General features: G+C 41.5%; 1 protein-coding gene across 3 annotated transcripts in view; it reads right to left on the bottom strand.

Annotated features, from left to right (window-relative positions):
* Positions 1-3084: 3084 nt before the first annotated feature.
* The window catches only part of VPS4B (vacuolar protein sorting 4 homolog B), a 37752-nt gene continuing 13810 nt past the window's right edge, over positions 3085-27026 (bottom strand). For 2 of the 3 annotated variants that reach the window (XM_027525544.1, XM_027525546.1), the window contains exons 2-11: positions 23463-23574; positions 22090-22246; positions 19520-19587; positions 14815-14934; positions 12323-12479; positions 11745-11893; positions 11284-11365; positions 10715-10934; positions 8051-8191; positions 3085-6565 (exon numbers count right to left, since the gene is read on the bottom strand). In XM_027525544.1, the coding sequence (XP_027381345.1) occupies positions 6464-6565; positions 8051-8191; positions 10715-10934; positions 11284-11365; positions 11745-11893; positions 12323-12479; positions 14815-14934; positions 19520-19587; positions 22090-22246; positions 23463-23574 (1308 nt within the window). In that variant the 3' untranslated portion in view covers positions 3085-6463. Of the gene's footprint in view, positions 6566-8050; positions 8192-10714; positions 10935-11283; positions 11366-11744; positions 11894-12322; positions 12480-14814; positions 14935-19519; positions 19588-22089; positions 22247-23462; positions 23575-24170; positions 24288-27026 lie in introns of those variants that run through there. The other variant, XM_027525545.1, reaches the window with a different exon arrangement.

Consider the following 27026-nt stretch of genomic DNA (forward strand, 5'->3'; position numbering starts at 1 on the left):
ATAGATGCGACCTTAGCTCACTTACATTAACCTTTCTCTTCTCCCTCCCAATTTTTCATAGTAAATATCACCATTTAGAATTCTTGTTGGGTTACATTTGAAACTCTCACCATTGTAAAATCTCTATTTCTTTTTCCATCAATTTTTGAAACCTGGCATTACTACCCATTCTGTAAGATTAAGCTTATATAATACCTGACCCCTTTAAAGATTTTTATTTTTTGAATACTTTATTACTTTGTGGGGGCTGCATCGCGTTGTGGGATCTTGGCTCCCTGACCAGGACTGAACCTGTGCCCTCAGCAGTGAACGCACTGATCTTAACTACTGGACCACCAGGGAACATGTCTGTATTCTTTTTAACACACCTCTTTCAATTCTCAACCATCTCAGATACATCTTAATGATACATTAGGCAAACAGAAGAACATGTAAGTAGGTAGGCCCTGATATTCTATAAAACGCACTCCTTTTCTGCACTGTCCATCCTGAGGAGTTAAATGGGCCCCCGCTGGATACCACCACACCAGCGTGCTTCCTGCCTGAACGGTGGCATGAATTTGTGGGATTTCTCCTAGGGCTGTAAATACTACTTCACTGTTTTCTCAGGAGGGTGGAGCTCCCGGGGCCCTTCTTTTTCCATTAACCTTCACTCCCTGGACCAGCGAACAGCCAAATGACCCTGACCACGGCTGACTTGTTCAGAGTTCCCCTGGGCCTGCTATGGTGCAAAGTCCGGTCAAAACTCCACCGCACTCATCGCTTGCTCCCCATAAATTCTCTCCTGAACAGTGGACCCCAAGGGCTTCCTGATTCTCCAGTAAAGAGTATTAGCTCAGTCACGTTCCAGTAAGCCTGAAGCAGCCCCACACCCTTTGGGGAAGGCTGAAGGCAAAGCTCCCTCTGAACCTGGAATGTTCTGGCAGAAGCCTTTCTCAACAAGACAGTCTCCACTTCTTTCAAGCGGCACAGATTCCATGACCTGATTCAGGTCTGGAAATCACGACGGCCAGACCCCTGCTCGCCAGGCAGGCGTGTTTTGTTTGTACTACTGCTGCAGCGCCTTACTCACGGTCTTAAGGACCCTGCCACCACTGACCATGACCTCTGCAGGAAAGTCCACTCTGATTTATCACTCCAGCCCTGCTGCTTAATGCGGTGACCAAGTCCCCCCTGGCTCGTGCTAACTGCTACTACTTGACTTTTGCAGCTGAGACTGCTCCAGCTCCGATGAAAGTGAAGGCCCTGGAAAACACTCTGGAATGCACTCCTTCACCTGTCAGTGCCCCACTTAAGGGGCTGGGTTCTGGGTCTCTTCCAGGAACATGTGGTTTTGTGAGTGGTTCTCATGTGATAAAATCTACTCCAGCATTCCTATTTCCTAGATATGGGATTCTTTCTTTTCCACCACTTTTTTTTTTTTAAGTCACTCAGTCGTGTCCAACTCTTTGCGACCCCATGGACTTTTGCGACAGTCCATGGAATTCTCCAGGCCAGAATACTGGAGTGGGTAGCCTTCCCCTTCTCCAGGGGATCTTCCCAACTCAGGGGTCACTTTAGTGGAGTTCAGAGCAGTTGACGGTCAAGTTCAGATTCTTTAACCAGTCTAGCAAACAACTGAAATCACTCTCTGCTGCTCAAACCAAAATTCTAAATCCTGAATGTTTACTGAACCCATACTGATAAATTCAGTAATTAGCTACAAGCTCCCCAACCAGACTCTTGGCTCATCACCAACATCATCCATTCCCACACAGCCCTCCACATATTGCCTGGTACTCAGGATCTTCCAAATCCTCACAAGTGGAAGTATTTCAGTAGTATGGCTCCTACTCGACCAAAGTTCCTGACCGTCACATAAAGTCGATGAAATTTGTGTATTCCAGCATATAGTCTGGCAACCTGCAGGATCAAATGCCGACTTTTGCTTCTGGTAGCTTCAGTGCTGTGGCTGCCACTGTCTCTTGCAGCAAGTCCTGAGGGTCCAGGTTTCCAGTGAGCGTCCTCCACGTTCTCGTGCCTTCATCTCGTTTAGTACTATCGTTGTTTAGACGCTCTGTCGTGTCCGACTCTTTGCGACCCCATGGACTGTAGCCCCACCGGGCTCCTCTGTCCGTGGGATTCTCCAGGCGAGAGGACTTGAGTGGGGAGCCACTGCCTCCTCCAGAGGGTCTTCTTGATCCAGGGATGGAACCCCGGCTCCTGCTCAATGTCTTCCCCTCACTGGGCACTTCATTCCACGAGGCCACAATTAGCTACCAGAGTCCCATCCACCTACTTAAGATGCTGTTGATGCTGCTGTGACCTTGTTTTTAAAGTCCTGCCATCTTTGCGGTGCTCAAGACTGAAGGACTGCACAGCAGAGCCTGAAAAGCCAAAGCCGGTCAGGGGCCCGGGTGGGGTCCCCCACCTGAGGAGGAGAGGAGGGCCTCCCCACTGCGCTCCCTGGATCCGGAGGCGGGGCGTCCCCACAACCGTGTAGGCAATGGGGATGAACATGCCTCCAAAGTACGTTTGTTTGGTGAACATCCTTCCTGTCCTTTTTCCTTAAAACCTTTCCTTTTCTATTATTTCATCAGGTTCCAGAGGAGACAAAGTCCTGTCACTAGCTGACAAGTTGGCTGCAATTCTTTCTTAAAGACTTTTAATTCGGGGAAATTAACATAAAGATAAAAACAAAGAAAAAATTAATAAGTATCCATATTTCTATCACACAGATTTAGCCATTGTTCTTGATGTGGGCTTGCCTGGTGGCTCAGTTGGTAAAGAATCCACCTGCAATACAGGAGACCTGGGTTTGATCCCTGGGTTGGGAAGATCCCCTGGAGAAGGGAATGGCAACCCACTCCAGTATTCCTGCTTGGAGAATCCCATGGACAGAGGAGCCTGGTGGGCTACAGTCCATGAGGTCACAAGAGTTGGACACAACTTAGCAACTAAACCACCAAACTCTTGATGTGTTTTCATTCCTAATTTTCTTCTTTTACAAGTAAAATTTGTAGGGTTGACAGGGAGAGAAAGAGGGGCAAAAATTATACACATTCTTTGTAAAGTATTCAGACTTAGGAAAAATACAAAGATTCATTCACTCAATAAATATTTATTGACCACCCATCAGGCACTAGTACTGTTCCAGACACTGAAGGGACAGCAGAGGAAAAAGACAAGAAAACCCCAGCTTTCCCGGAACAAACGTGAGGTGAAATCACAAATAAGAAAAGCAGTCAAGTACACAGTATGTTAGATGATGGTAAGAACTACAGAGAAAAATAAAGCAGGGGCGGGGTTGTTTTCATTTCAGTTTCTAATTGTGGCTACAATATAGAAATACAATTTTTACTTACTAACCTGTATCTTCTAATCGTGTTAAACTCAGATTCTGTTTGTTACTTTGGATTTTCTACATAGAGAGTCATGTCACCTGAGGATGACAATTGAGTTTCTTCCTTTTAAACCCTGAACGTTTACTTTTCCTACAACTGTGTAGAATCTCCTGCACAGAACTGAAAGGCATGGTGGGAGCAGGCACCTTGGTCTTCTTCCCGATGTCTGGGGAGCCAAGTTTTCAATAACTCACAATAAAGTATGGTACTCGTTAGAGTTTTTGTTTCTTTGGTAGATGTTCTTTATTAAAATAAGATGTTCTCTTCAATCCCTAGTTTATAAAGTTAAAAAAAAAATCACAAATGGTGCTGGAATTTTATTAAATGCTTTTTATGACTCTTCAGAGACATAACTTTTCTCCTTTATTTCTGTAAACATAGGAAATACAAATTTTTTGATTTTAAACTACAGTTCTTGCTTTGTCCCGTGCCATGTAAATGGAAACTTACTGGATTCTATGGTGAAGATCACGGCTCCCGTGACAGGTTTCAAGCTGCCCAGGCAGTCAGGAATAAGAAAATCTGGATCTTGGGGCCAAGAGGAGCCAGCCAGCTCTGGTACACCTATGATTTCAGCTCCAAGAACCAAGACTGACATTTACCACCACAGCAGGAGACCAGCAGGAACAAAGCAACTTCAAATTATCTCTTTTATGAAAACTCTCAAAGATAATCTAGGAAGTTGATAAATATGGATATAACTCCAATTTTTTCAAGCCTTTATTAAGTAAAGGCTTGAAATAATAAACATAATAAACAGTGTCAAGCACCATGCTACTGCAAAGGAAAGTCAGCTTTACTTGTTGGCTTAGAAGAAGACTAAGAGTCCCTTGGACAGCAAGATCCAACCAGTCCATCCTAAAGGAAATCAACCCTCAATGTTCATTGGAAGGACTGATGCTGAAGCTGAAGCACCAATGCTTGGCCACCTGATGAGAAGAACTGACTCATTGGAAAAAACCCTGATGCTGGGAAAGACTGAGGCGGGAGGTGAAGGGGACGACAGAGGATGAGCTGGTTGGATGGCATCACCGACACGGTGGACATGAGTTTGAGCAAACTCTGGAAGATGGTGAAGGAGAAGGAAGCCCGGTGTGCTGCACTCCATGGGCTGCAAAGAGTTGGACAGGACCAAGCAACTCAACAGCAGCAAAAATCGTAATGGTCAACATCCAGGCAGAGAGAGCCTGAGCATTCAGCTTCCTCTTGAGTAGTTATCTGCCCATAAAGAGCACATGGAGATGGTCTATGCTCCACCATTCTAGAATAAGTTTAAAATTATTAGTAGATTCTAGAAACAGTTTTAAAAGCAGAAATGTGGAAAATGGCTAAAAGTGACATAGATACTGAGGCATGGTTTTCAGAGCACACAAAAGAATTAAGTGATAAAATATTCACTTGTCATTAATGCTGTACTTACACACTATTTGGTGAACTGAAGTGAAATACTTCCTCAAAACTAATTTTGGATTCACAAAGAATTCTGGATTCAATTATTATATAGTTTATACTAATAGAATTATATTAATTCTCTTAATGACAAGATTTTAATAGCAATACTGTATGATTCTGAGGAGCTAAAGTAGAATTTTCATGGATACATCTTTAATTAATAATTTTTAATGATCTCTTGTATCTCATCAATTTAGATATATTTTCTCCTATACAGAAGATCCCGAAATAAAGAAGCGTACACAGAATACAGCCAACAGTAGGTTATGTCAATTTACTTCACGTAAGAACAGCGTATTTTGGGCCTATGATTTCCATTTAGTATCAACAAAAACAATCTGTACAGAAAACCCCAAGGCAACCATATAGCATAATATGTAAAATGTGCAAATAGAATTTAAAATGCAAGTTATTCTATAGCATTTGCAAGGCAGAACTTCATAGTAAATTAAGGAAATCTACCTCATTCTAGCTGACTTAATAATACTTTGCATGGAGAGGCCAATGCAAATGTACAAGGCACAGCTTAGTGTTGGTGCTGAAGTGTGACACACCCCTCAGATTGGGGTATTAAAATAACATAAAATCATGTCTGCATTTTATTATTTAAGGAGACTATCAGCTCATTTCTAAAGCGTCATGAACCATTACACTGATAACATATGTGTGGTCAGGACAAACTGTTCCCTGAACTTAAAAGGTCAAAGACAAGACTCTAGCTATCTTATATTTAAAAAATTTATATGTATATATATACACACACCATACCCCGATATCACATACAAGAAACTTTCCATAATCCAAAGGGAGGCAGTGTGTTCCTTTAAGTAAAGGTTCCCATACAGTATTTCATGACAGAATTATTTAAAAAGTACATATTTATTCACCACCTGTTTTGGTCAATCTTACTACAAAAAGACACTGAAAGACACAATTTTCTTCTTCAAAACAAAGACAACGCCTAACTTAGAGAGTCTTTCTCTAAAGATTGCACAGTGAAAGGTATTACTTAGTTAAATATAAAAAAGCTTGCAGCTTTTATAGAAACTATTTAAATCTACATGGAGAAACAAGCCACCCTATCAAAAGTCAGCAAGCCCCTTGGCTACAACACAGTCCAGGGCCTTCTAAACCTGACCACAGTGCTCTCTGCTGTCTTACTGCCCATCCCTGAGAGTAAAGCATTTAAATTGTTTTTAGTAAAGCAAATGAATTATACTTTGATGAGAATGATGCTTAAGATTTTTTTTTTCAAAATATGAAATAAACCCCATTTCGTTTTAGTTGGAAAAAAAAAAGTATGCTCTTTGCGAAGACCACTATCCCTAACAATTTAAAATATTTGTATGTCAATTGATTTTAATTTTCTTTTCACTGGGCAATTTCTGTTTCTCTGCTATTTATATATCACTCATTTTCTTATGGCCCATTATTTATAATTTTTGTTAATGGGAGGATTTAATTGGTAATGGAGCAAAAGTACATATAAAACTTAAAGGAACGCTGAGGTGAGATCTGTTTCCCTATGGTAAGAGTTTTACTGGAAAGAATCTGACTGCCATACAGGAAAAGCAAACTGCCCACGCGAGAGAACACGCACGGTCAGCGTCGTCCTGGCCGTCTTTGGTCTAGCCTTCTTGGCCAAAATCTTCTGTAAACTTCTTTAGTTTTAACAGGTCGTGTTCATTGACCGTGGGCTTTGTGCTAGACAGTGACCGTAACATGTCCGACTGTCAGGAAAAAGAACGGGCGAGGATTAGTCATTGATTTAACTGAATAAAAAACATTTCATCAGCAGCATTATTACTACTAACTTTCGCCTAAGGTTAAATCTGAACATCTGCAGTGTGTCACGGACTACTGATGATAAACTCTCCTGTTTTCTTTCTTTGCAAAGAGCAACTTCGACTATGCTACTCCTTTGCTTTTAAACTTTCAGTTGCTTGCCCCGTCCTGATCATAACCTTCAAAGGCTCCTCGGCACCCAAGAAGTGCAGTCCTCTTCACCTGAGCACCAAGGCCTCCAGAATTAACCCGATCCTTTTTCTGGCTGTATGTTTACTTTTTAAGAAAGCAGCTGTCAAAATGCAACTCAGAAGGGATATATTCATTCACATATGTGGAACAGAATAATAGCATTTAATCAAAACCAATTTATCAAAAAGTTTAACTATCAGCTAAAGTCATAATCAAAATGGTAAGAAAATGTATCAATATAAAAAATTTATTAAAAAATTAACTTTTAGACCATGTCTCCTGTAAAATAGTATGGAAAAATGATCAAAAGAATGAAAGCTTTAAAAAATAAAGGATTTCTAAATAATTTCTCAGATAAGCAGTGGTGAATTAACACATAAATATTTCTAGATGTTTACAGATATATTATTATATACATATAGACACAAGCTTATGTACATGTCTATAAATCTAGATCTACATATCATGTAAAAGTTAGTTAATTTCGACATATAGATCTGAAAAATCTTTAACTAAGAGAAGATTTTAAAACTCAATGTTCATATTGGCTACACCTCAATACGAAACAAAAAGTTTAAAGTCTGGGGGAAAACACTGAACACTCATAATAAATAGGCATCTTTCCTCCCTCTTTCGGCGGCTGCTGGGTGGGGTTTTAGTTTCCTCACCAGGGATCACACCTGTGCCCTGCAGTCTCACAGGTTATTCACTTCCTCAATAGAAGCTATGGAAATGCAATGCTTTACGAATATTTTAATTCCTGCAATATAAACTGCAGAAATGTAACTTCTTATGATAAAAATTTTGTTTTCAGAGCTTTTAAAAAAGTACTGCATTATTTAAACTTTCTATGACGCCTTGAGACGTACAACAGAAAAACACTGCTATGAATACTGTGATTCACACAATAGCGTTTCTGCATGTTTTACTAAATCAGAGGTTCAAGGAAAAATATTCTCACAATATTACTGTAAGACCTATATCAGAAACCCGTATGTTTTAAAAAACAGCTTATTCACTTATAATTAAATTTTCCTTGAAGCTCAAAAAAAGTTTAAAGATAATTATTTGATACTTTAGATTCTATTAATCTCTATAACCTTTGAAGTATTACTATTAAACATGGCTGATCATACTAACATTTTTAAAGTAAATTTTATAAAACTGAAAATTTTATATGACAAATTATGAAATATAATGCTAAATACTTTTTTTTTAAAGCAAACAAAACGTCAAACCATGCAAACAACTGGCTCCAAAAGTTTATCCCCAGGGACATCCATCCATGTCATCTCAATGGCACCAGGGTCGCCTGGAGAGCAGGGCGTGAGCAGGTCATCTACTATGTTGTTAGGATCAGCCCGTGAAGGTCCGCGAACCTGCAATAAACAGTCATTTGAGATCTTTATTTGAACAAATTGAATAAATATTAAGATTTAAACCATTATCAGGAAATCTGAACATGTACTATTATCATGTTTTATTAAAATGCTTAGTTCTGAAAACAAACAGAATATACAACAAAAAGTGCAATTATCTCCGGGTGATGGCGTAGACTGTGTTTGATTTTAATGTTTTTCTTGATGATTTTCTATATTTGAAATTTCCTACAGTAGATTACTTACATGATCATAGGGAGAAAATAAGTTAAAAAAAAAAATTCCCTGTGCCTAAAAATACCTTTTTTCTTTTCTAATGGCTATTAAGTGGTAATAATCCTAGACACCAAGAACAGACCTGCATAACACGCTGCTATATTTAAAACAGATAATCAACAAGGACATATCGTATAACACAGGGAACTCTGTTCAGTATTCTGTAATAACCGAAACAGGAAAAGCATTGGCAAAAGAATGGATCTGTGTGTGCGTGTAACTGAATTACTTTGCTGTACATCTGAAACTAACACAACATTGTTAAGCAACTATACCCCAATGTAGCGATAAAAATCAATAAAAAACAGACCTACTTAAAAATTCCTTTAAGTTACTCTATTTTCCATAGTAAGAAATTTGTGATCTTTGGGAGGTTTATTATTGTGAAATTACTGTCTCTCCAACAAAAACTCCTTCAAATATAAGTACAAAATTAAATGCTGAGTGTAATTTAAGTGCTAGCTGAACTTATAACTCATAACTGATTTAAAGTAAAGAATTTTCATAATATCCAGAAAAAGAACCTCTGTGATAGTGACATACAATTTTCAGCTTGCACCACACTCGTATCAAGTCGGGGGCTGCTTCGTCCTTCGCACTTGTTTTAAACGATCAGTCTCAAATACTGTCTTAGGATCAGGGTAGGGGCAGAGAAATAAACATTTTCACTTTACTTGTTACGTATTTTATTGTTTGTCTTCTCTCACAAAAATTTCAGTGGCAGGGATTTTTGTTTTTCGACCACTGTACTTTCTGACTTACCTCTGGGCCCAGATTAGCGCTGATACATTTAATAAATAAAATCACAGGCAAACTTGTTCTTACTAATCAAAACGCGGAAGAGAAGATGGAGCCATAGAGATCTATTGGACTGGGGATACAGAATGCCTGATGTTGAGAGATCTGGCTGCTCCACCTTTATCCTCCTAACGAGGGCCTGGCTCTGGGTTGTATAAGCTGCCCCCAACAGTAACACAGAAAACTGGCTGGAAAGTTCTTAGCAGGGGAGGACTGGGCTCCTTCTAAACGGCAAAGAGAATGTTAAGGAGAAACCCAACGGCTGTGGCATAAACCTTGGTCCCAAGCTAACTGTGCTTCTCTTGTACTGAAATGGCGGAGGAAGAGGCGAGTAACATCTACTGGACTGTTCAGGTACCATGACCGCTGTGTTATCAATCTTCCTCTTTTCATTCTCATAAAAGCATTTCAGAGCAGTGTTACCATCCTTACTTAAGAGATGATAAAAAAAAAGAGAGACTTAAAAGGTAACAACACAATTTGGTCAAGTAGATAAAATAAGTAAATTGTGGAGTCAGGCTTCAAATTCAGGTTTTAATTCAAGCTCCTCATTTTTAAAAGAAATTATTTACCATGGTAACACATGGCATACAATAGACAGCATATGCTTATCAGAGCCGTGACACATTAGTTTGTCATATACTGATGGATTAGGTTTGCTGACAGTGTTTTGGGATTTTCACATCTACGTCCATGAACATATTGGCGATTGCTATTCTCAGCAAGAGTGTAGGTCCAAATTACCTAGTCTACAGTTACTTAAATTGTCTCCCAAGACTGCACGGAGAAGGAAATGGCACCCCACTCCAGTACTCTTGCCTAGAGAACCCTGTGGATGGCGGAGCCTTGCGGGCTTCTGTCCATCGGGTTGTAGAGAGTCGGACACGATGGAGCGGAGCGACTTCACTTTCCCTTTTCACTTTCATGCACTGGAGAAGGAAATGGCAGCCCACTCCAGTGTTCTTGCCTGGAGAGTCCCAGGGCCGGGGGAGCCTGGTGGGCTGCCGTCTGTGGGGTCGCACAGAGTCGGACACGACTGAAGCGACTTAGCAGCAGCAGCAGCGGCAGGACTGCACAAACTCCGTCTCACACCACATGCGCTCACGTCCCTCGTGAGGCCAAGCGGCGCACGGGAGGGGCTCGAGAGGAGGGTGGCTGCGACCCCAGTGCCAAGTACGTGAGTTTGTTAAACGACAGTTAGCTATCATTGTTTTCACTTTGATAGGGAGGTATAAATGTATGGGTAACATGCTTCCAAAGCACTCATACAAAGTAGTTTTAAAACACGTTGGGAGAATTTATTTCAGTGGAATGGACACGTCTATTATGTAAATCCACTTATTTATTACACAAAACTGAAATCTTCCTAAAATTCTTCAAAGACAAGTCAACAGTGGTCTCAAAACGTGATTTTAGAAATATATGAAAAGACAGATAAACGTTCCTTACCTTTTTAAAATGGGTAGCTGACTGCACTTTCCTCACTGGCTGCATAAGTGCGTCCCGTACAATGATGCTTATGTCCGCCCCTGAGTAGCCCTCAGTCTTCTTTCCGAGGTCCCGGAAGTCTGCTTCCGTCAGACTGTTCTGAGTGGTGCCCAAGTGCAGTTTAAACATCGCTGCTCGGGCATGCGCCTCAGGCAAAGGAATGTAAATTCGTTTCTCAAACCTTAGAATCAAAGAAAAATTACATCAAGATTATCATATGATAATATTTAATTTCTATTAAAAATTACTTTTCCAAGAACTAAGCAAGATATTTAGATATTCTCTTTTATACAGAGCTAAGCTGAACACATTAAATGGGCCCATATCCACCATAATTAAACATATATATTTAGGGTAATAAAGGAAAAATACCCAGAACACATTAACAACAAATGCCTGCCTCCCCTGGCCAAGTCAGGGGTCAGCAGGGCTTACGTACACTGAAAAACATTCTAGAGTTATCAGAATGGGAATTGACACTCACTTACTACACTGTAATTAGAAATACAGTGTTCCCTGTATTGTCATACCTTCGCCTAATGGCAGAATCCAGAACCCAGGGTATATTTGTAGCTCCCAGAACCAAAATTCCATCATTGTCCACGCCAACCCCTACAGCAAAATAGATATAGTTTCAGGTAATTTGTCATTTCAGTGTTCTTTAAACCTCATCTGTATCTTCTCTTATGAATGTGGTATTTCTTTGTTAAAAATGCTTCCCCTTGAGAGTCTCTCTCTGAAAACACTGTATTTAATCATATTTCATACTACCAGAATATGATATAAATATTCCCAACAGTAGAATCTCCTAAACTGTGGGAAAATACTATTAATATTCTTTTCAAAATATTTCTCAAAAGATTTAAATTTGAAGTCTACTTTTTCCTTCTATTGATATTGTTTCTGGTATAAGTGAACATATAAATAAGTCTCTTTACTACTATACCAAGATGATTACAACTGGGCAGAAATTAAATCAGTTGAGCACTACCTTGCATCTGAACTAGGAATTCTGTCTTAATTCTTCTTGCAGCTTCACTTTCATTTTCACTTCTTGAACCACACAGAGAATCGATTTCATCAATGAAGATAATCGAAGGTTTATTCTCTCTGGCAAGCTGGAATAAGTTCTTAACTAGCCTAAAAATAAATTAAAAGTTTCAATTTCTAAAAATTAGCCAATAACACATGACAATGAAAACATTAAAATAAAACAATGTATCAATAGGAACTCTAAGAGTGCTCAGCTGTGCCCAACTCTTTGCCACCCCATGGACTGTAGCCCATCAGGCTCCTCTGTCCCTGGGATTTTTCAGGCAAGAGTGCCGGAGGGGCTGTCATCTCCTTCTCCACACGTGTGTCACGTGCTAAACCATACGTGTGCCACGTATGCTCTCTTCTCCCACTGAAACGAATTTTGAACTAGGGAACAGTTTGACAGAGAAATCAATACCGCCTGTACCACAGCACTTTTTGGAACGCCTATTAATGATGTAAGAAACCTACGACTTTACAGATAGAATGACCACCAAGCAAAGAAAACTTAAAAAAAATCAATTTACTACTTACTTTTCACTTTCACCTAGCCACTTAGAAACAAGGTCAGAGGAAGATATTGAGAAAAATGTTGAGTTATTTGCTTCTGTGGCTACAGCTTTGGCTAAATAGGACTTTCCTGTTCCAGGTGGCCCAAATAACAGGATTCCCCTCCAGGGCGTTCTCTTGCCTAAAATGTGTATTAAAAAACAACATGAGAACTTCAAGACCATTAACTTCGTCATCCACCGTGAAGCATACCATGAAGAGGTTCCACTCTAAAGCTGGCAGGAGGATGAAACACAATTTAAATCAATCAATCTAAGGTGAATATGTCTTAAATGTACTTTATTTCCTTTTTAGAGACCACTTTGTCAAAACCGTGTTTGTACACTATAATCCTCCCAACAGGCAGTCATCCGCATGCCCACCATCCGACCACTATGTACGGAAGCCACAGTGGCAGACAGAGCTACGGCGCAAGGGTCTCTGACCTCCAAGGCCCTCCAGTCTATTAGGCGGAAAAGCACTCAGTTAAAAGGCAGTTGCTGATCATCCACTATGTGCACTGCTCAAATTCAGAATATTGTAGGAGAAACTACACCCACAGGGGGAAGGCAGCTGCAAGTATTTCCTTTAATATTCATGACATTTGCAGGGGTGAGACTAACAGTTTTGATGACTCGTGACGTTACACTCAATTCCTGATTTCACAGGAAGCACATATTATTATTTTAGGTGGCAGATTTCCATTCTGATGATTGGAGAACAATAGGGGGACTCCACCTTAAATTCCAGTTTTGCCAAAATATAGTTAACAAGTGAACAAAATCAGATCTTTGAACCTCAGTTCTACTAATGAGAAATTATAATGTTGCCTTACATAAACCAGGCTGGGTTACAACTGGCAATAAAATATCACACATTTAAAAAAGCCAAACAGCTACTAGGTGTGCACTGCGGGTGACACAGGGTGTCTGTGAAGAGTGACACGCAGACGGCGGACGCGACGCCAAGCGCTGCCCGTTGTGAGGGAAGCCGCAGCCTCTACTTGAATTCTCTTTCGGGTTAAATGTCTGCAATCGTCAGTCAGCGTGCCCTTAAGCGTGGTCCACATACCAGTGCTGGCAGAGGAAATGCTTTTAGGTGGTATACAAACACTTTCCATTTGAATAATTTTTACAACGCATTCTATGAAAACACTCCTCACCCATAGAGACACAAAGACGTCTTTTATTACTTAAAAAAAATGTTGTGGCCACATCGCACAGCGTATGGGATCTCAGTTCCCCAAACAGTGACCAAAGCTGCCACCCCTGCACTGGAAGCGTGGAATCTTAACCACTGGACCGCCAGGGAAGACCCCCAAGTAATTATTCTATAGTAGAGTTATTAAGTAAAAACAAAGGAGATGACTTAAAAGTTCAAATGTGGGCAAGACAAGCTGTGATGTTAGAAGTCAAGATAGAGGTCCCTCTCTTGAGGGAAGACACGGGGATGGATTTCTAAGTTCCTCACATGGATTTCTTATCTGGGAGATTATTACCGTCGGTAATAATTTATGGGGCTGAACGCACATGGGTTCCTCCATGTCCCTGTACATTTATACTCCAATTTAGTAAGTTTCTCTAAAAGTGATTTAAAGAAGAAGATTAAAAAAATAATAGTACACGTATATGGCAAAATTCACGAAGATGACACACAGGACTCATGTTTGGGAAACACTGGGATAAGCAACGTAAGTTCAACTGCATTTTTGTGCCTTTATAGGATTCTGATGACAACTTCTACACCGTTAGTTTCGTATTCCTGAAGCGAGGTTCTGAGTCGCAGCTCGAAGCTGGGTGGACAGCGGGCTCTTGCTCGTCATCATTGCTCTACAGGACACTGCTGTTTGGACCTGTTCAGTTTGAACCCAGATTTGCTCTCTATATAAACCAGCTTGTTTTTAAAAGGAAAAACCTCTGTTTCACTGTTAAGACTGTGAGTATAGCCGTATCACGAACACAGGCCATGGGTCACGAAGGGGACAACGTGAAGGATGGTTCAGCATGGACAAACCACCTCCGGCGGAGCTGGAACTCCAGCTCGATCCAGAAGGCAGTTAGCAACCTTCTCCCTGCAGTGATCGTGAGCTACCAGAGGATACACGCTTCATCTGAAACTGTTAAATATGGATATAAACGGTATAACTTGCTGTTTGAGCTTTACAATACAGGTAGATATTCTTTCACGTCCATTATAATGGTACATACATTCTAGCGAGTGCGCTGTACTCCACCCTGTCTCCCTGACTTACCTTACGTGCTGCTGCCTGACATTTAGGTTGTTCTGAAATATATGTATATATTACAAATACGTATATGCATACGAAGTCAGTATCTGTGTAAGGGTATACCACTGCCTTGTAAGAGGATTTAAAGTAACACTTTACGATACAGTGACCAGAGTTCACAATACTTTACCTCAGTCATCAGTGTGCTTTTTAAAAAATCATAAAAAAAATTATTTACAAGCCATCTCACCTGTAAAGAGATGAGGAAATTTGATGGGCAATATCACGGCCTCTTTCAGAGCTTCTTTAGCTCCTTCCAGACCAGCAACATCGCTCCACTTCACGTTGGGTCGCTCTATGACAATGGCACCTACAGAAAATTAAATCATCTTTCAATCAAAGAGGGCTATCTCATTAAATTTAGATAACAACATGAAATAATGAAATGAAAGAAATGCCTTATAAATTTGTCTGGAAAAGTTTTATGTATTAAAGACAGTTCTAGAAGGGTGTGACAACAAAGTGGTTGTTGGGGGGCAGTGAGGAGGAGTCGGGACCTGGGGTGGGTACCTGGATAATCCAGCATAAAGCCATTCAACTGTTCTATCTCCACTACCTCGCTGTGAAACAGAAATAGCATCATCTGGCCAGACTACTAAAGACAGGTGAGTGTAAAGGTCAAATGAAGCACTAAACCCCAGAGAGCCCGGAACAGCACCGAACAGTACGCACACACTCACGGTGTCTGACCACTGGTTCTGGAGTAGCTCCTATTTCTCCTTTTAACCAAAAGAATCAGTGATCCAATGCTCCCCTTACCCACAGAAATAAAGCACATTTAACCACTTTACCTGAAGACAGACGGGCAGAGAGACGGACGGACAGAGAGAGCGGAAGGGGAGGGTGAGAAGGGGATGATGGAGAGAGGAGGTGTGCTCTTACAGACCTGCACATTTCCCAAGATCTGCCAGTTTCCATTCGACTTCTAAATAGATCTATTTACACTTTCTGTGCATTAACAAAGTTATTTAAATGATTTAGTTTTTGAACATAATATATTCAGAAGTCATAGCAAACTGTTACAGTAAGAACAAGTAAAAATCAGTAACAGTCCACAAAACATTTCTTTTACTGTAGCTTACTGCTGCTCTTTCTACAAATCTTTTATCAAAAGCTTTCCCAATCTTCTCGTCTATAGAAACGGCTCAACCATGAAGGAGCCTGTTCTAAGATGATGTGTAACTGTTTTAAGTATAACATCACCACTTACACAGTCTATTCATTACCTATGATATTACTTTATGGGTATTTTTCTTGCTTTGAAAGGTCATCTGTTAAAGAATGCGTATACTTGGCAATTTCCCTAAATTACGGAACTCTTTAGCTATACATTAACATGAAATAAAACTATGAACTCTTTTTGCATTCTGAAAGTTCAGACTAAGTATAAATTAAGGGAAAAATGTACCTGCCTCCTGAGAAATCTGTATACAGGTCAAGAAACAACATAATATGTCCAGTTAGAACTGGACATGGAACAACAGACTGATTAAAAATCAGGAAAGGAGTACGTCAAGACTGTATATTGTCACCCTGCTTATTTAACTTATATGCAGAGTAAATCACAAGAAATGCTGGGCTGGAGGAAGCACAAGCTGGAATCAAGATTGCTGGGAGAAATATCAATAACCTCAGATATGCAGATGACACCACTCTTATGTTAGAAAGTGAAGAAGAACTAAAGAGCGTCTTGATAGAAAGACAAGAGTGAAAAAGTTGGCTTAAAGCTCAACATTCAGAAAACTAAGATCATGGCATCCAGTCACATCACTTCATGGCAAACAGATGGGAAGACAGGGGAAACAGTGGGAGACTATGTTTTTGGCTCCAAAATCACTGCAGATGGTGACTGCATCCATGAAATTAGAAGATGCTTGCTCCTTGGAAGAAAAGCTATGACCAACCTAGACAGCATATCAAAAAGCAGAGACATTACTTTACCAAAAAAGGTCCATCTGGTCAAAGCTATGGTTTTTCCAGGAGTCCTGTATGGATGTGAGAGTTGGACTATAAAGAAAGCTGAGTGCCAAAGAACTGATGCTTTTGAACTGTGGTGTTAGAGAAGACTCTTGAGAGTCTCTTGGACTGCAAGGAGATCCAACCAGTCCATACTAAAGGAGATCAGTCCTGAATATTCACTGGAAGGACTGATGCTGAGGGTGAAGCACCAATACTCTGGCCACCTGATGTGAAGAACTGACTCACTGGAAAAGACCCTGATGTGGGGAAAGATTGAAGGCGGGAGGAGAAGGGGACGACAGAGGATGAGAGGGTTGGATGGCATCACTGACTCGATGGACATGAGTCTGAGCAGGCTCCGGGAGTTGGTGATGGACAGGAAGGCTTGGTGTGCTGGAGTCCATGGAGCTCCAAATAAGTCAGACGTGACTGAGGGACTCAACTGAAGTGAAGGGAAAACCCAATTCACTTTTTCTTTCCTATGTTCCATTCTGATTAGTAACCCTACATGAGAAAAACATTATGTCATCTGACAAGATTTTGTGTCTATTAAACAAAAGTAGATTTATACATAAGCATTATCTCGTCAACTGAAAGGTTTTGCTATGAATTTTCTAAGTATGACATAATTTATCTTCACATTTAATTAATACTTTTCTCCTTAAAGTTTAAACTAGGTGACTTTGGAATGTTCAGTGATAAAAGAACATCTAGATGAAAGTAATATTAATTACTAGACATGGAGTCATGATTTTTAAAATTAAAAAGGAAGGATTATTAGAAAATAAAAGCCAAACAATTTGATTATTCCCAATCTAATAAATCCATCCAGCCTTTGGCATTACTTATTACACTAACACGCCCTGTGTGTGTGTGCTCAATTGTTCAGTCATGTCGAAATGTTTGTAAGCTCACGGACTGTAGCCCACCAGGCTCCTCTGTTCATGGAATTTTCCAGGTAAGAATACTGGAGTGGGTTGCCATTTCCTACTCCAGATATTAATATGTTATTTAACCTCAAAGTCACTGAATATTAAAATTAACAGAAGACTCAAATCATTAATTTTAATAATTAAATATTACACTTAATATCATAACCTAAAACAGAAGTAAAAGATTTGGAAAACTATTTCAGGAAAAGTGAGAAAAGATTCAAAAAAGGATTATTTTACAATGAAATCCATCAGCAAACCATGAAACTAAAAGATGTGGAAAAAAGGATTCTCAAATAAGAAAAGCTAGGACTCTCTCCATATTCTATTTCATCCTGAAATTCCAAATAAATTTCCTCATTTAAATGTTTTAAGCACCTGCATTTTTATACATCCTTGGGCCTTATCGTCACTGACAGGAAATGTAGAAAAGTATTCCTTATTAAAAACTGGGTTGTATCTTTTCCAAAATTAAAGATATTAAAAATTCCAATTTTTCCTTCAGTGGGGCAGAGCCGGAGAGATGGCGAACCAAACCAAAAGAATGGAGAGAAAAAGGCTTTCTGCCTTATCAGTAAAATAAAGCCACCTGGCATGGCCCAGGGGTGGCCCTAAAAAGCTAACCGAGGAGGAAGCAGGCCCACCATGCTCGAGGCAGTGGGAACTGCAGTTACCGGCCTTGGACTACACCCACCACTGATGTTCTCGGCACATAAAAACATCCTCGATAACTGTAGGGTTTCTGAAGTATTATCCTTATAGGATTCCCCTATCCATCCCCGTGGGGTCGGTAAGACAGAAATACGAACAAAATGAAGAGACTCGAACAGCAAGGATAAAGGTCTGTCCAAACTAGGAACGTCCACCAGTCCCTGAGGCTGGCCCTGTGGGATGGCTATCGTTCCCAGACACAACGCGTTCTGCCTGGCAAGATTTAAATGAATAAAATCCAGTGACTAAGCATAAAATTCAACTTGAAAAACCATTTGCTAATATATCAAAGAACAATCAAATATCAGGAATTAAAGAAGTCAGTAATTAATGAGATGCCTTTTTAGATACAGAGCTACTATTTCCTCTGCGTGCTAAGTCGCTTTAGTTGAGTCCGACTCTAACGACCCCATGAACTGTAGCCCACCAGGCTCCTCCATCCATGGGACTGTCCAGGCAGGCACACTGGAGCGGGCAGCATTCCCTCCTCCAGGGACTACGTACTGAATCCCTACGTACTGAATCCCTAGCATTTGTCAGATGGAACACTAGGTAGTTTTACACTGTTGCTAACCTTTTCAGAGCCCCGAAAGCATTTTTAACTTGCATTTTAGAGCGGGGGCGGGGGGGGGGGGGGTGTCTCAGGCTCTGAGACATCAGGCTCCTTGCCCCAGATCAGAAAGACTTAAGCCCAGCACAGCCTGCAGTGGAATCCAGATGTGAACGGAGCCACAGTCTAGACCCTCCCCATCATCCCATTCCCTACAGCAGAGAGAAAGGGCTTTTACAGTGTGGAAGGTGTGAAAATTAAAGGGGAAAGAGCAGTGTAAACAGGAGCACTGAAACAGGGTAAGAAAGCATGAGAAGAGCAGGCAGGACCATGAAACAGACAGCGCCAGTGGCGTAGTGGCAGCGACTGTGGTGACGGCCAAGCGCGAGCCTGAGCCATCCTGCTCCTGACAGGAGACGCCAACACCGTCAGACTGCATAGTACGTGAACAGTGTAACTGCTACGCTCTCTAAAACGGGGCAAATAAGGCAAAGTGAAAGAGTACACTTTTTAAGGCAGATATAACGTGAAACAGCAGCCTAGGAAAAACCAACCAATCTGAGAACCTAGACAGGAAATCTTACAAAAACGGTTTCAAACAAAGCCAGCACGCAATCACTGGGACCAAAGCCAGTTCTTGGGCCTCATTTAAGTACAGGTGGGAAAGAAAAACCAACTCAAACAGACAATTCACTACGAGTTTTTAAAAAATAAGTAAATTTAAAAGTGAAATCTAAAGCGACCTTGAAGTTGATTCTGCAGTTTCTTTTTTTCGGGATCATCAGATTCTCCTTCCCCATCACTGTCATTCCTAATAAAAAGAATTTAATACATTCAAATGATCACTCATTGCTATCAAAATACGGCAAAAAATAAAGGAAAAGAAGTATCTGTAATGAAAGTAGCAAAATAAGACAGTCACTAAAAGCTTAGCTCATTTTATTACTTTGAAGAACATACTAAACAAAACAGGAAGCAGGCATTTGTTGTTTAGCCGTGATGTCGTGTCTGACTTTGCAACCCCGTGGACTGCAGCCCACCAGGCCCTCTGTCCATGGGCTTCTCCAGGCAAGGACGCTGCAGGGGGTTGCCATCCCCTTCTCCAGGGGATCTTCCCCACCCAGGGATGAACATGCACTGGTGGGAAGCCGGCCTATTACCTATCAAAATGGAACTGTGAACAGAAAATGGAGAAAAAGACCAGAATGAAGTCAGGAACTAGCTCCAAATTCCCGTGACATACCTATGCATGTATTAACTCATAAATGCATGACCAATACTTTATTCCACAGAAGATTTAAGATGAATTACAAGAATGTTGTAAACAACAACAATTAAAAAAATCAGGACCAGGCAAACTATATATTAGACCAAGAAGCCATAACTAGGAGGGAAAAAACCCAGAATACTATTTAAGGTACAAAGATCGGTAACCTTAGTCTGGGGGTTCCAAAAGACAGATTAAACTTCTGATGAAAATGAACTGACCCCAAAGAATAAGGAGCTAAATCCAGACATTTCCTATCTAGGGATTTATTCTGAGGACGTAATTTAAAATGAGTTCAGGGATTTGACTGCAAGGATAATCATGCCCATGTTGTTGACAATAGAGAAAAAATCAGTAATAATGTGCATTCAACTATAAGGATTAGCATATAGAACATGCTGCAATCTTTAAAGCAAAAAAATATGCCTTTAAGACACATTTTTTACAATATTTAAAAAATGTCATTACATAAAAACTTGGCAGGTTTCATCTCAAAACAGGACTGTGTGGTTCTCACAGGATGGTGGGGTTATTTATGGGTGAGGGAGAGACTCCAAACTGACTCACCTTGACTTTAGACTTGGGGGTCTACCAACTCTCTAACCTCTTTCTACCACGCTTTCTTGTACAACGGACAGTACTTGGTTAAAGAAAACCTGCCATTCCTAGGCCCCTAGCCATATGGAGTCCAAACTTGTCTCCCTGGCCCTCGGATTCTGGAAGGGAAAGCGCTACAGGTCTCCAAAAGGTGCTTTACGACACTGTGCTTCTACAAAAGACCTGTATCAGTACCCATTTTCACTAACTGCAAGACGGCCAAAGAGGATTACCGCTTTTCCAAGGAAAGGCAAACAACAAGAACAGCCTTCAGCACCGGTTTTGCAGCGAGCTCTTCCAGAGGCAGCGCGACCCGCGCAGTGCGCTCTCCCTCCGGGAAGCACACCAGCCTCTCAGCCCGAGACGCCGCAGCGGGGACTGGGGGTCGTGAGCCTCTGTGCTCGCTCTCCGTGCATTCTGCACCTCTACTACCAGGAAGTAATGGCTTCTCTGCTTTACTCCGTCTCAGTTTAAAGCTGGTCCTGCCGTCCACTACAGAAGCAGGGCGTCACCTCAGCAGGGACACCACAGGCTCTCCAAGCGTGACCAAGAGGGCCTCAGCCCGCAGGGGAGGGGGTGCTTCTGCTGCCAAGGGGGCCTCAGTGAGATCTGAGGGCCCGAGGACCCAAGGTCAACTGATCCTTCCCAGTAGTTTCATTTCAACTTAAGAGAAATGTCCCGATTTTCACATAAGAAAACCAGTGAAGTTCAACTGATTTTGAAATTCGGTAAGCTATGAGGTCAGCGAGGGTCTCATTTTTGTCCTGCCAATGCTAGAGCTGTGAGAAGATAAAATATTCTTAGGATGTCACAGGAGCTCCTGGTTCTCTGACCACGTCATGAACAGAGAATATAAAACTCCTGAGCCTACTAAAAGTTTCTTCCAACTCTTCCACGTAGTCCGAAGGAGCCTGTCAACTCTTAGATCTTACAGCTGCCCATGCGAGTAGCCACAGGCCCCCAAGCACTGCCTTCGAGGGACCCTGTGCCTGGTGACCACAGGGATGATCTCAGGAGCCTGCGCTCCACTCCTACAATTTTAAACCTCATTACACGATGGTCAGAGGGAAAGAACTGGGCAGCATTCCTGCCAAGCGTTTCTTCTGCTACCAGCCAGTCAAGGAGGCGATTTGATGGCTATCACCTCCTGAGCTTGGCAAACTAGGGGTTCGAAAACTTTTTTCTGTAAAGAATCAGACCGTCGACATTTCAGGCTTTGTGGGCCACACAGTCCTTTGTCACAACCACTCAGCTTTGCAGGTCTGATGCAAAAGGAGCCGCAGACAACAGGGAACTGAAGGGAGGAGGCTGTACCCCCACACAGCATCACAAAGCAGGCCGTGGGTCAGATCTGCCCAGGAGCCACCCTTTTCTAAAGCCTATAGTTTCAACAAAAGAAATTTCCTTCACAAACTCCTGCACTCTTGTGATTCACTCTGAGACGCATACCCCTTCTCGTCAGCGGGGGCCGGCTGCCCCTCCTTCACCGGCTTCTGGGGCTTCTTCTCTCTCTTCTTCAGGTACTCCTTCAGCTTCTCCGCTCTATCAAGATACTCCGTACACTTCGCCCTGATACTCTGCTTGGCTTTATCACCTTGTGCTTCATCTAGTGAAGGGAAATGCAAGAGATTTTTTCCTTCAGTGTTCTTTACAGACAGGTTTAAACTCTTAAGACACACTTTTCAAACAAGGAAAATCTATTTTGGAGGAGAGAGAAAAGATCATCTCTGGTTCATCATAATCAAATGATGATCCATCTTTTCTGATCCTTCATCCGGCAGGGTTCAACACTGAGTGCGAGTCAGAAAGAGCTCTGAGCAAGACACTGGTATACTTTAGGTTCACACTAAAGAGTGAGCAGAAATCCGTAACATCCTGTGGGACTCATACTCTTCCCTTACATTCTCTGCAGATAGTTGAAAGCTGCTTATCTCACACAAAACCAATTATAAGACAAACAAAAATAAAGCAATATTAACCATTCCCACTAATGCCTATGTAAGCTTTACTTCAGAATATAAAAAGTGACAGAAATCCCAGATATTATGTGTACCACCAATACAGTAATTTTATTACATAAAGGCCCCAGTGAGGGCTGTTTGAAAGGAGACTTCAGCAATATATGCAGTTCATGAGATGAGCCCTATCCATCTCATCAGGTTATGACTCATTCTTAGTTTCACTTTAATTTGACAGAAAAACCTCAGAATTAAAGAGGGAAGCTCAGAAGAAAATCCTTAATTACCCAACTGCTAAAATTTTTATTTAAAACAGTAACAGACAGAAAGACACTTTTTTAACATCTTATTTCACATGCATTCAGCATTAGGTTTAAAAGGTTTTTCTTTATCCGTTTCTCCCTTACTGCTGTATCCCACTGTCTAGAACAGTGCTGGGGATTGGGCAGGGGGCGATGTTAACACTGAACACAAATTTGGACATACACAAATGAAACGTCTCCCAACCTCTTTTTAAAACATTATTTTCAAAGAGACGTTTACAAAATGAGTAAGTCCAGATTACAGATCTGGGTACATTACCAGTAAAATAAAAACCCTCCTTTTCCTTGGCTAGACGGCATTTGAGTGTTTGGGTGCACAGAGCAGTAAGCGCGGCAGCTGCACGCACTCGCTGGCTGAGGACTCAGGAACCACCAAGAAGCTGGTGGGGCTTCTTTGCAAAGTGATATTTTATAATCTTCTAGGATTGTATTTCAATGTTTATAAATGAAATAGGATAATCTTTTCTATTTCTCGGAACAGAAATGAATAATCTTTTCTATTTTATTGTTTTTAAAATAACAAAACAAACGATGACCTTACATTTAACCACGTGGAGAAAATACTGCACAGCATGTTGGTAGAGTTGAAGGGCCTCCTCGTAGTTTCCGGCTTTATCTTCCTGGGCTGCTTTGCTAGCAAGATCTATGGCTTTCTGTTTGAAGGGAGACAAAAACCATACCATCAAAATCAAAGCACAGGATAACTCTGAAGTCAATAACCATATTGAAAGCTTTCTTTAAAAATAAAAGCAACTTTAAAACAAATCTTTTTTTCTCTAAATCACAACTGCATGACGTTATAAATGGTGACTATTTATAAATGCAAATTACGTTTGCTACATAGGTAAACGCTATCTGAACACCACTTTACCTAGTACCAATCACTAAGTCTCACATAATTTTTCACCCAACAAAAGTCAAGCTCAGGGCTAGTAGGGAATAATAGAGTAAGATGAAAATTCAACTTAAAAACACTGATGGAAATTCTCAAAAACCAAATGCTGTTATGTCTAAAGCGTATGACAGCAGTAAAATTTAAATGGGGGAAAAGCCCTTCAGAAGCAACAGAGCAATGAAACCATAGTGTGAAAAGTACCCAAATCTTTTAACTCTGTAATTAACTAAAAGATTCAGTGAGCAAAGAGTAACCAGAGAAGTCTTAACAAATAAAACAAGACCTGGAAACTTCAAAAATTCTATAATGAAACGGGCAATTTTGGGTAGCATTAAAAAAACAAAAAACAACTACCAGAATTAGATCCATACAAACACCTCTAACTGAACTCTGACAAAGACACAGAAAGGCAGGTAAGGGCAGAGAGACAGGCCTCAGAACCAGCTCCAGAGCAACTGAACATCCATGAGCCAAAATAAAATAGAGAGAGAAGGAGAAATCGCAAACCAAACTCTGTACTTGTACAAAAACTAACTCAAAATGGATCATGGACTTAAACCATAACATCTTTAGACAAAACAAAGCCATCTTCAGCATCAAGGGCAAAGGGTTCTCAGACTCGACACCAAAACAGAACGCATGAGAAGGAAAAATAAAGCAGGCGCGTAGATCGTGGGCCAGAAGAAAGAGGCCAGGGGTAAGCCAATACAGACACCGTCAATTAACTCACCGCAAAGGGGCAAGACGGGTATGGGAGGGAAGGAATAGGCTCTCCAATAAGTGGTGCTGGGGAAACTGGACAGTCATTTGCAAAAAATGAAAATAAGCATTATCTTACACCTTATACAGGTATTAACTTAAAAATGGATTAAAGATCTGAACATGAGACCTAAAACCGTAAAACTCCCAGAAGAAAACACAAGTGAGAAGCTCCCTGACACTGGTCTTGGTGACAATATTTTGGCTTTGACACCATAAAGGCAACAAAAGCAAAAATAAGTAAGTGTGACTACATCAAACAAAAAAAGCTCTGAACAGCAAAGGAAACAATCAACAGAACCAACAGGTAACCAACTGAAAGGGAGAAAATACTTACAAATCACAGTATGTCTGACAAGGGGTTAGTGTCAGGAAAACAAATCAATAGCAAAAATCAAAACAATTTGATCAAAAAAACGGGCAGAGGATCTGAACAAACATTCTTCCAAAGAAGACATACAGATGGCCAACAGGTACGTGAAAAGGGGCACAGGAGTGCCAATCGTCAGGGAAACGCAGATCAAGACAACGAGATGCCACCCCACACCCATCCGAATGGCTATTACCAGAGAGCTCTCACCACAAGGAAACCGTGCGTGGTGACCGACGTTAACTAGACTCACCGTGGGGATCCTCTCGCAGCGTACACAGCGCACCAGGCTGCACGTCTGACTCTATGTGTCAATTACACCTCAAAGGTGGGGGGACAAACGACGAACTGGGCCTCGTCAAAAACCCTTGCTTTACAAAACATCCCATTAAAAGGATGAAAAGACAACTTACAGACTGGGAGATGTTTGCAAACCACACATTAGGGAAAGGACCAGTACTTAGAATACAGAAAGAACTCTCAGAAATCAACAGTTTAAAAACAACTGAAGTAGAAAACAAGCTAAAGACATAAATAGACATCTCACCAAAGAGGATACACAGACGGCGAGTAAGCGCATGAGACGCGCTCAACACCGCCAGCCGCGAGCGGGATGCAGACTGAACGCCACGCGCAGCACGGAACACGGTCAGAACGGCTAAAAGAAAACGCGGCAACACCAAAGGGCAATGAGCACGCAGAGAAGGGAGTCGCTTCTACACTGCTGGGACGGAAACGGTGCAGTGATTCTGGGAATTAGGTTTTTTTATTTTTTACAAATCTAAACAGGTAACTACCATATGAACCAGCAACTGCACTCTGGGGCGGTTATCCCAGAGAAAGGAAGACTATGTTTGCACAAAAAATTGTACTTGAACGTCCTGGATGTCCTTCAAAGGCTGCATGGCTAAGCTCTGGTACGCCCACAGCAGGGATAAGTACTGTTCAGTAACAAAAAGGAATGGACTACTGATATACACAGCTTGGAAGAAGTATGCTAAGTGAGGAGAACCGATCCTGAAAGGGCACGAGTCCATTCATATAACCTCAAATGACAAAACCAGCTAGGCATCGTCAGGAGATAGGGATGCAGGGGGGAGAGAAAGAGAAGGGACTGCGGCTAGAAAAGAGCAGCAAGAGAGATCCCTGTGGATAGAACTCTTCTGTATCACGACTGTGGGAAGGGATTCAAGAGTGAACGCGTGTGTCAGAACTCTGACAGACACACAAAGTAGAACGGGAAATCTGAGGAACACAGCGGAAGGTACCAAGGCCAACACCTGGGCTGTGACACTGCTACACGAGACGCTGCCCCTGGGGACGCAGGGCGAGCCACACAGGGCTACGGCTCCTCACAGCTGCATGCGGGTCTGATCACCTCAGAGTGAGGTTTCCACTGAGAAAGCCGTCTTTAAGATTCTACAATACGCACACACATACAAATAAGGAACAAGCATGCTTACCGAAACATTCCGCCTGGATTAATTTAGGCAGTAAAACTGTGTTTAACAGAAATAAGAGCCAGTAGAAAAAGTGATCACGGTCATACTATACCAAAAATAAGCATACAATTAGACATTATTCATACAATGCAAAAACGAATCATACGCTATAAAAAGTATATCTGGAAGCAGTTGCTCATGGACTGCATATAAATGGGATAAACGGGAGGAACAGGCCTTCCAGCTGCAGTAGCAAGAGGGAAGAAAAATAAATGGTGTGTTTTAGAGTTGATCAAACGTAGCAGTACATGTAGCGGAAAAGGTGATGGCACCCCACTCCAGTACTCTTGCCTGGAGGATCCCATGGACGGAGGAGCCTGGTGGGCTGCAGTCCATGGGGTCACTAACAGTTGGACACGACTGAGCGACTTCACTTTCATGCATTGGAGAAAGAAATGGCAACCCACTCCAGTGTTCTTGCCTGGAGAATCCCAGGGATGGGGGAGCCTGGTGGGCTGCCGTCTATGAGGTCGCAGAGAGTCGGACACGACTGAAGGGACTTAGCAGCAGCAGTACAAGCTTCATAGTTCAGATTGTTGAACTCGAAGCTTAATTTGCAAGTCTGGTCAGCCCAGCAGG

Source organism: Bos indicus x Bos taurus, chromosome 24 (genome assembly GCF_003369695.1).
Source record: "Bos indicus x Bos taurus breed Angus x Brahman F1 hybrid chromosome 24, Bos_hybrid_MaternalHap_v2.0, whole genome shotgun sequence".
In the NCBI taxonomy this organism is placed as follows: Eukaryota; Metazoa; Chordata; class Mammalia; order Artiodactyla; family Bovidae; genus Bos; species Bos indicus x Bos taurus.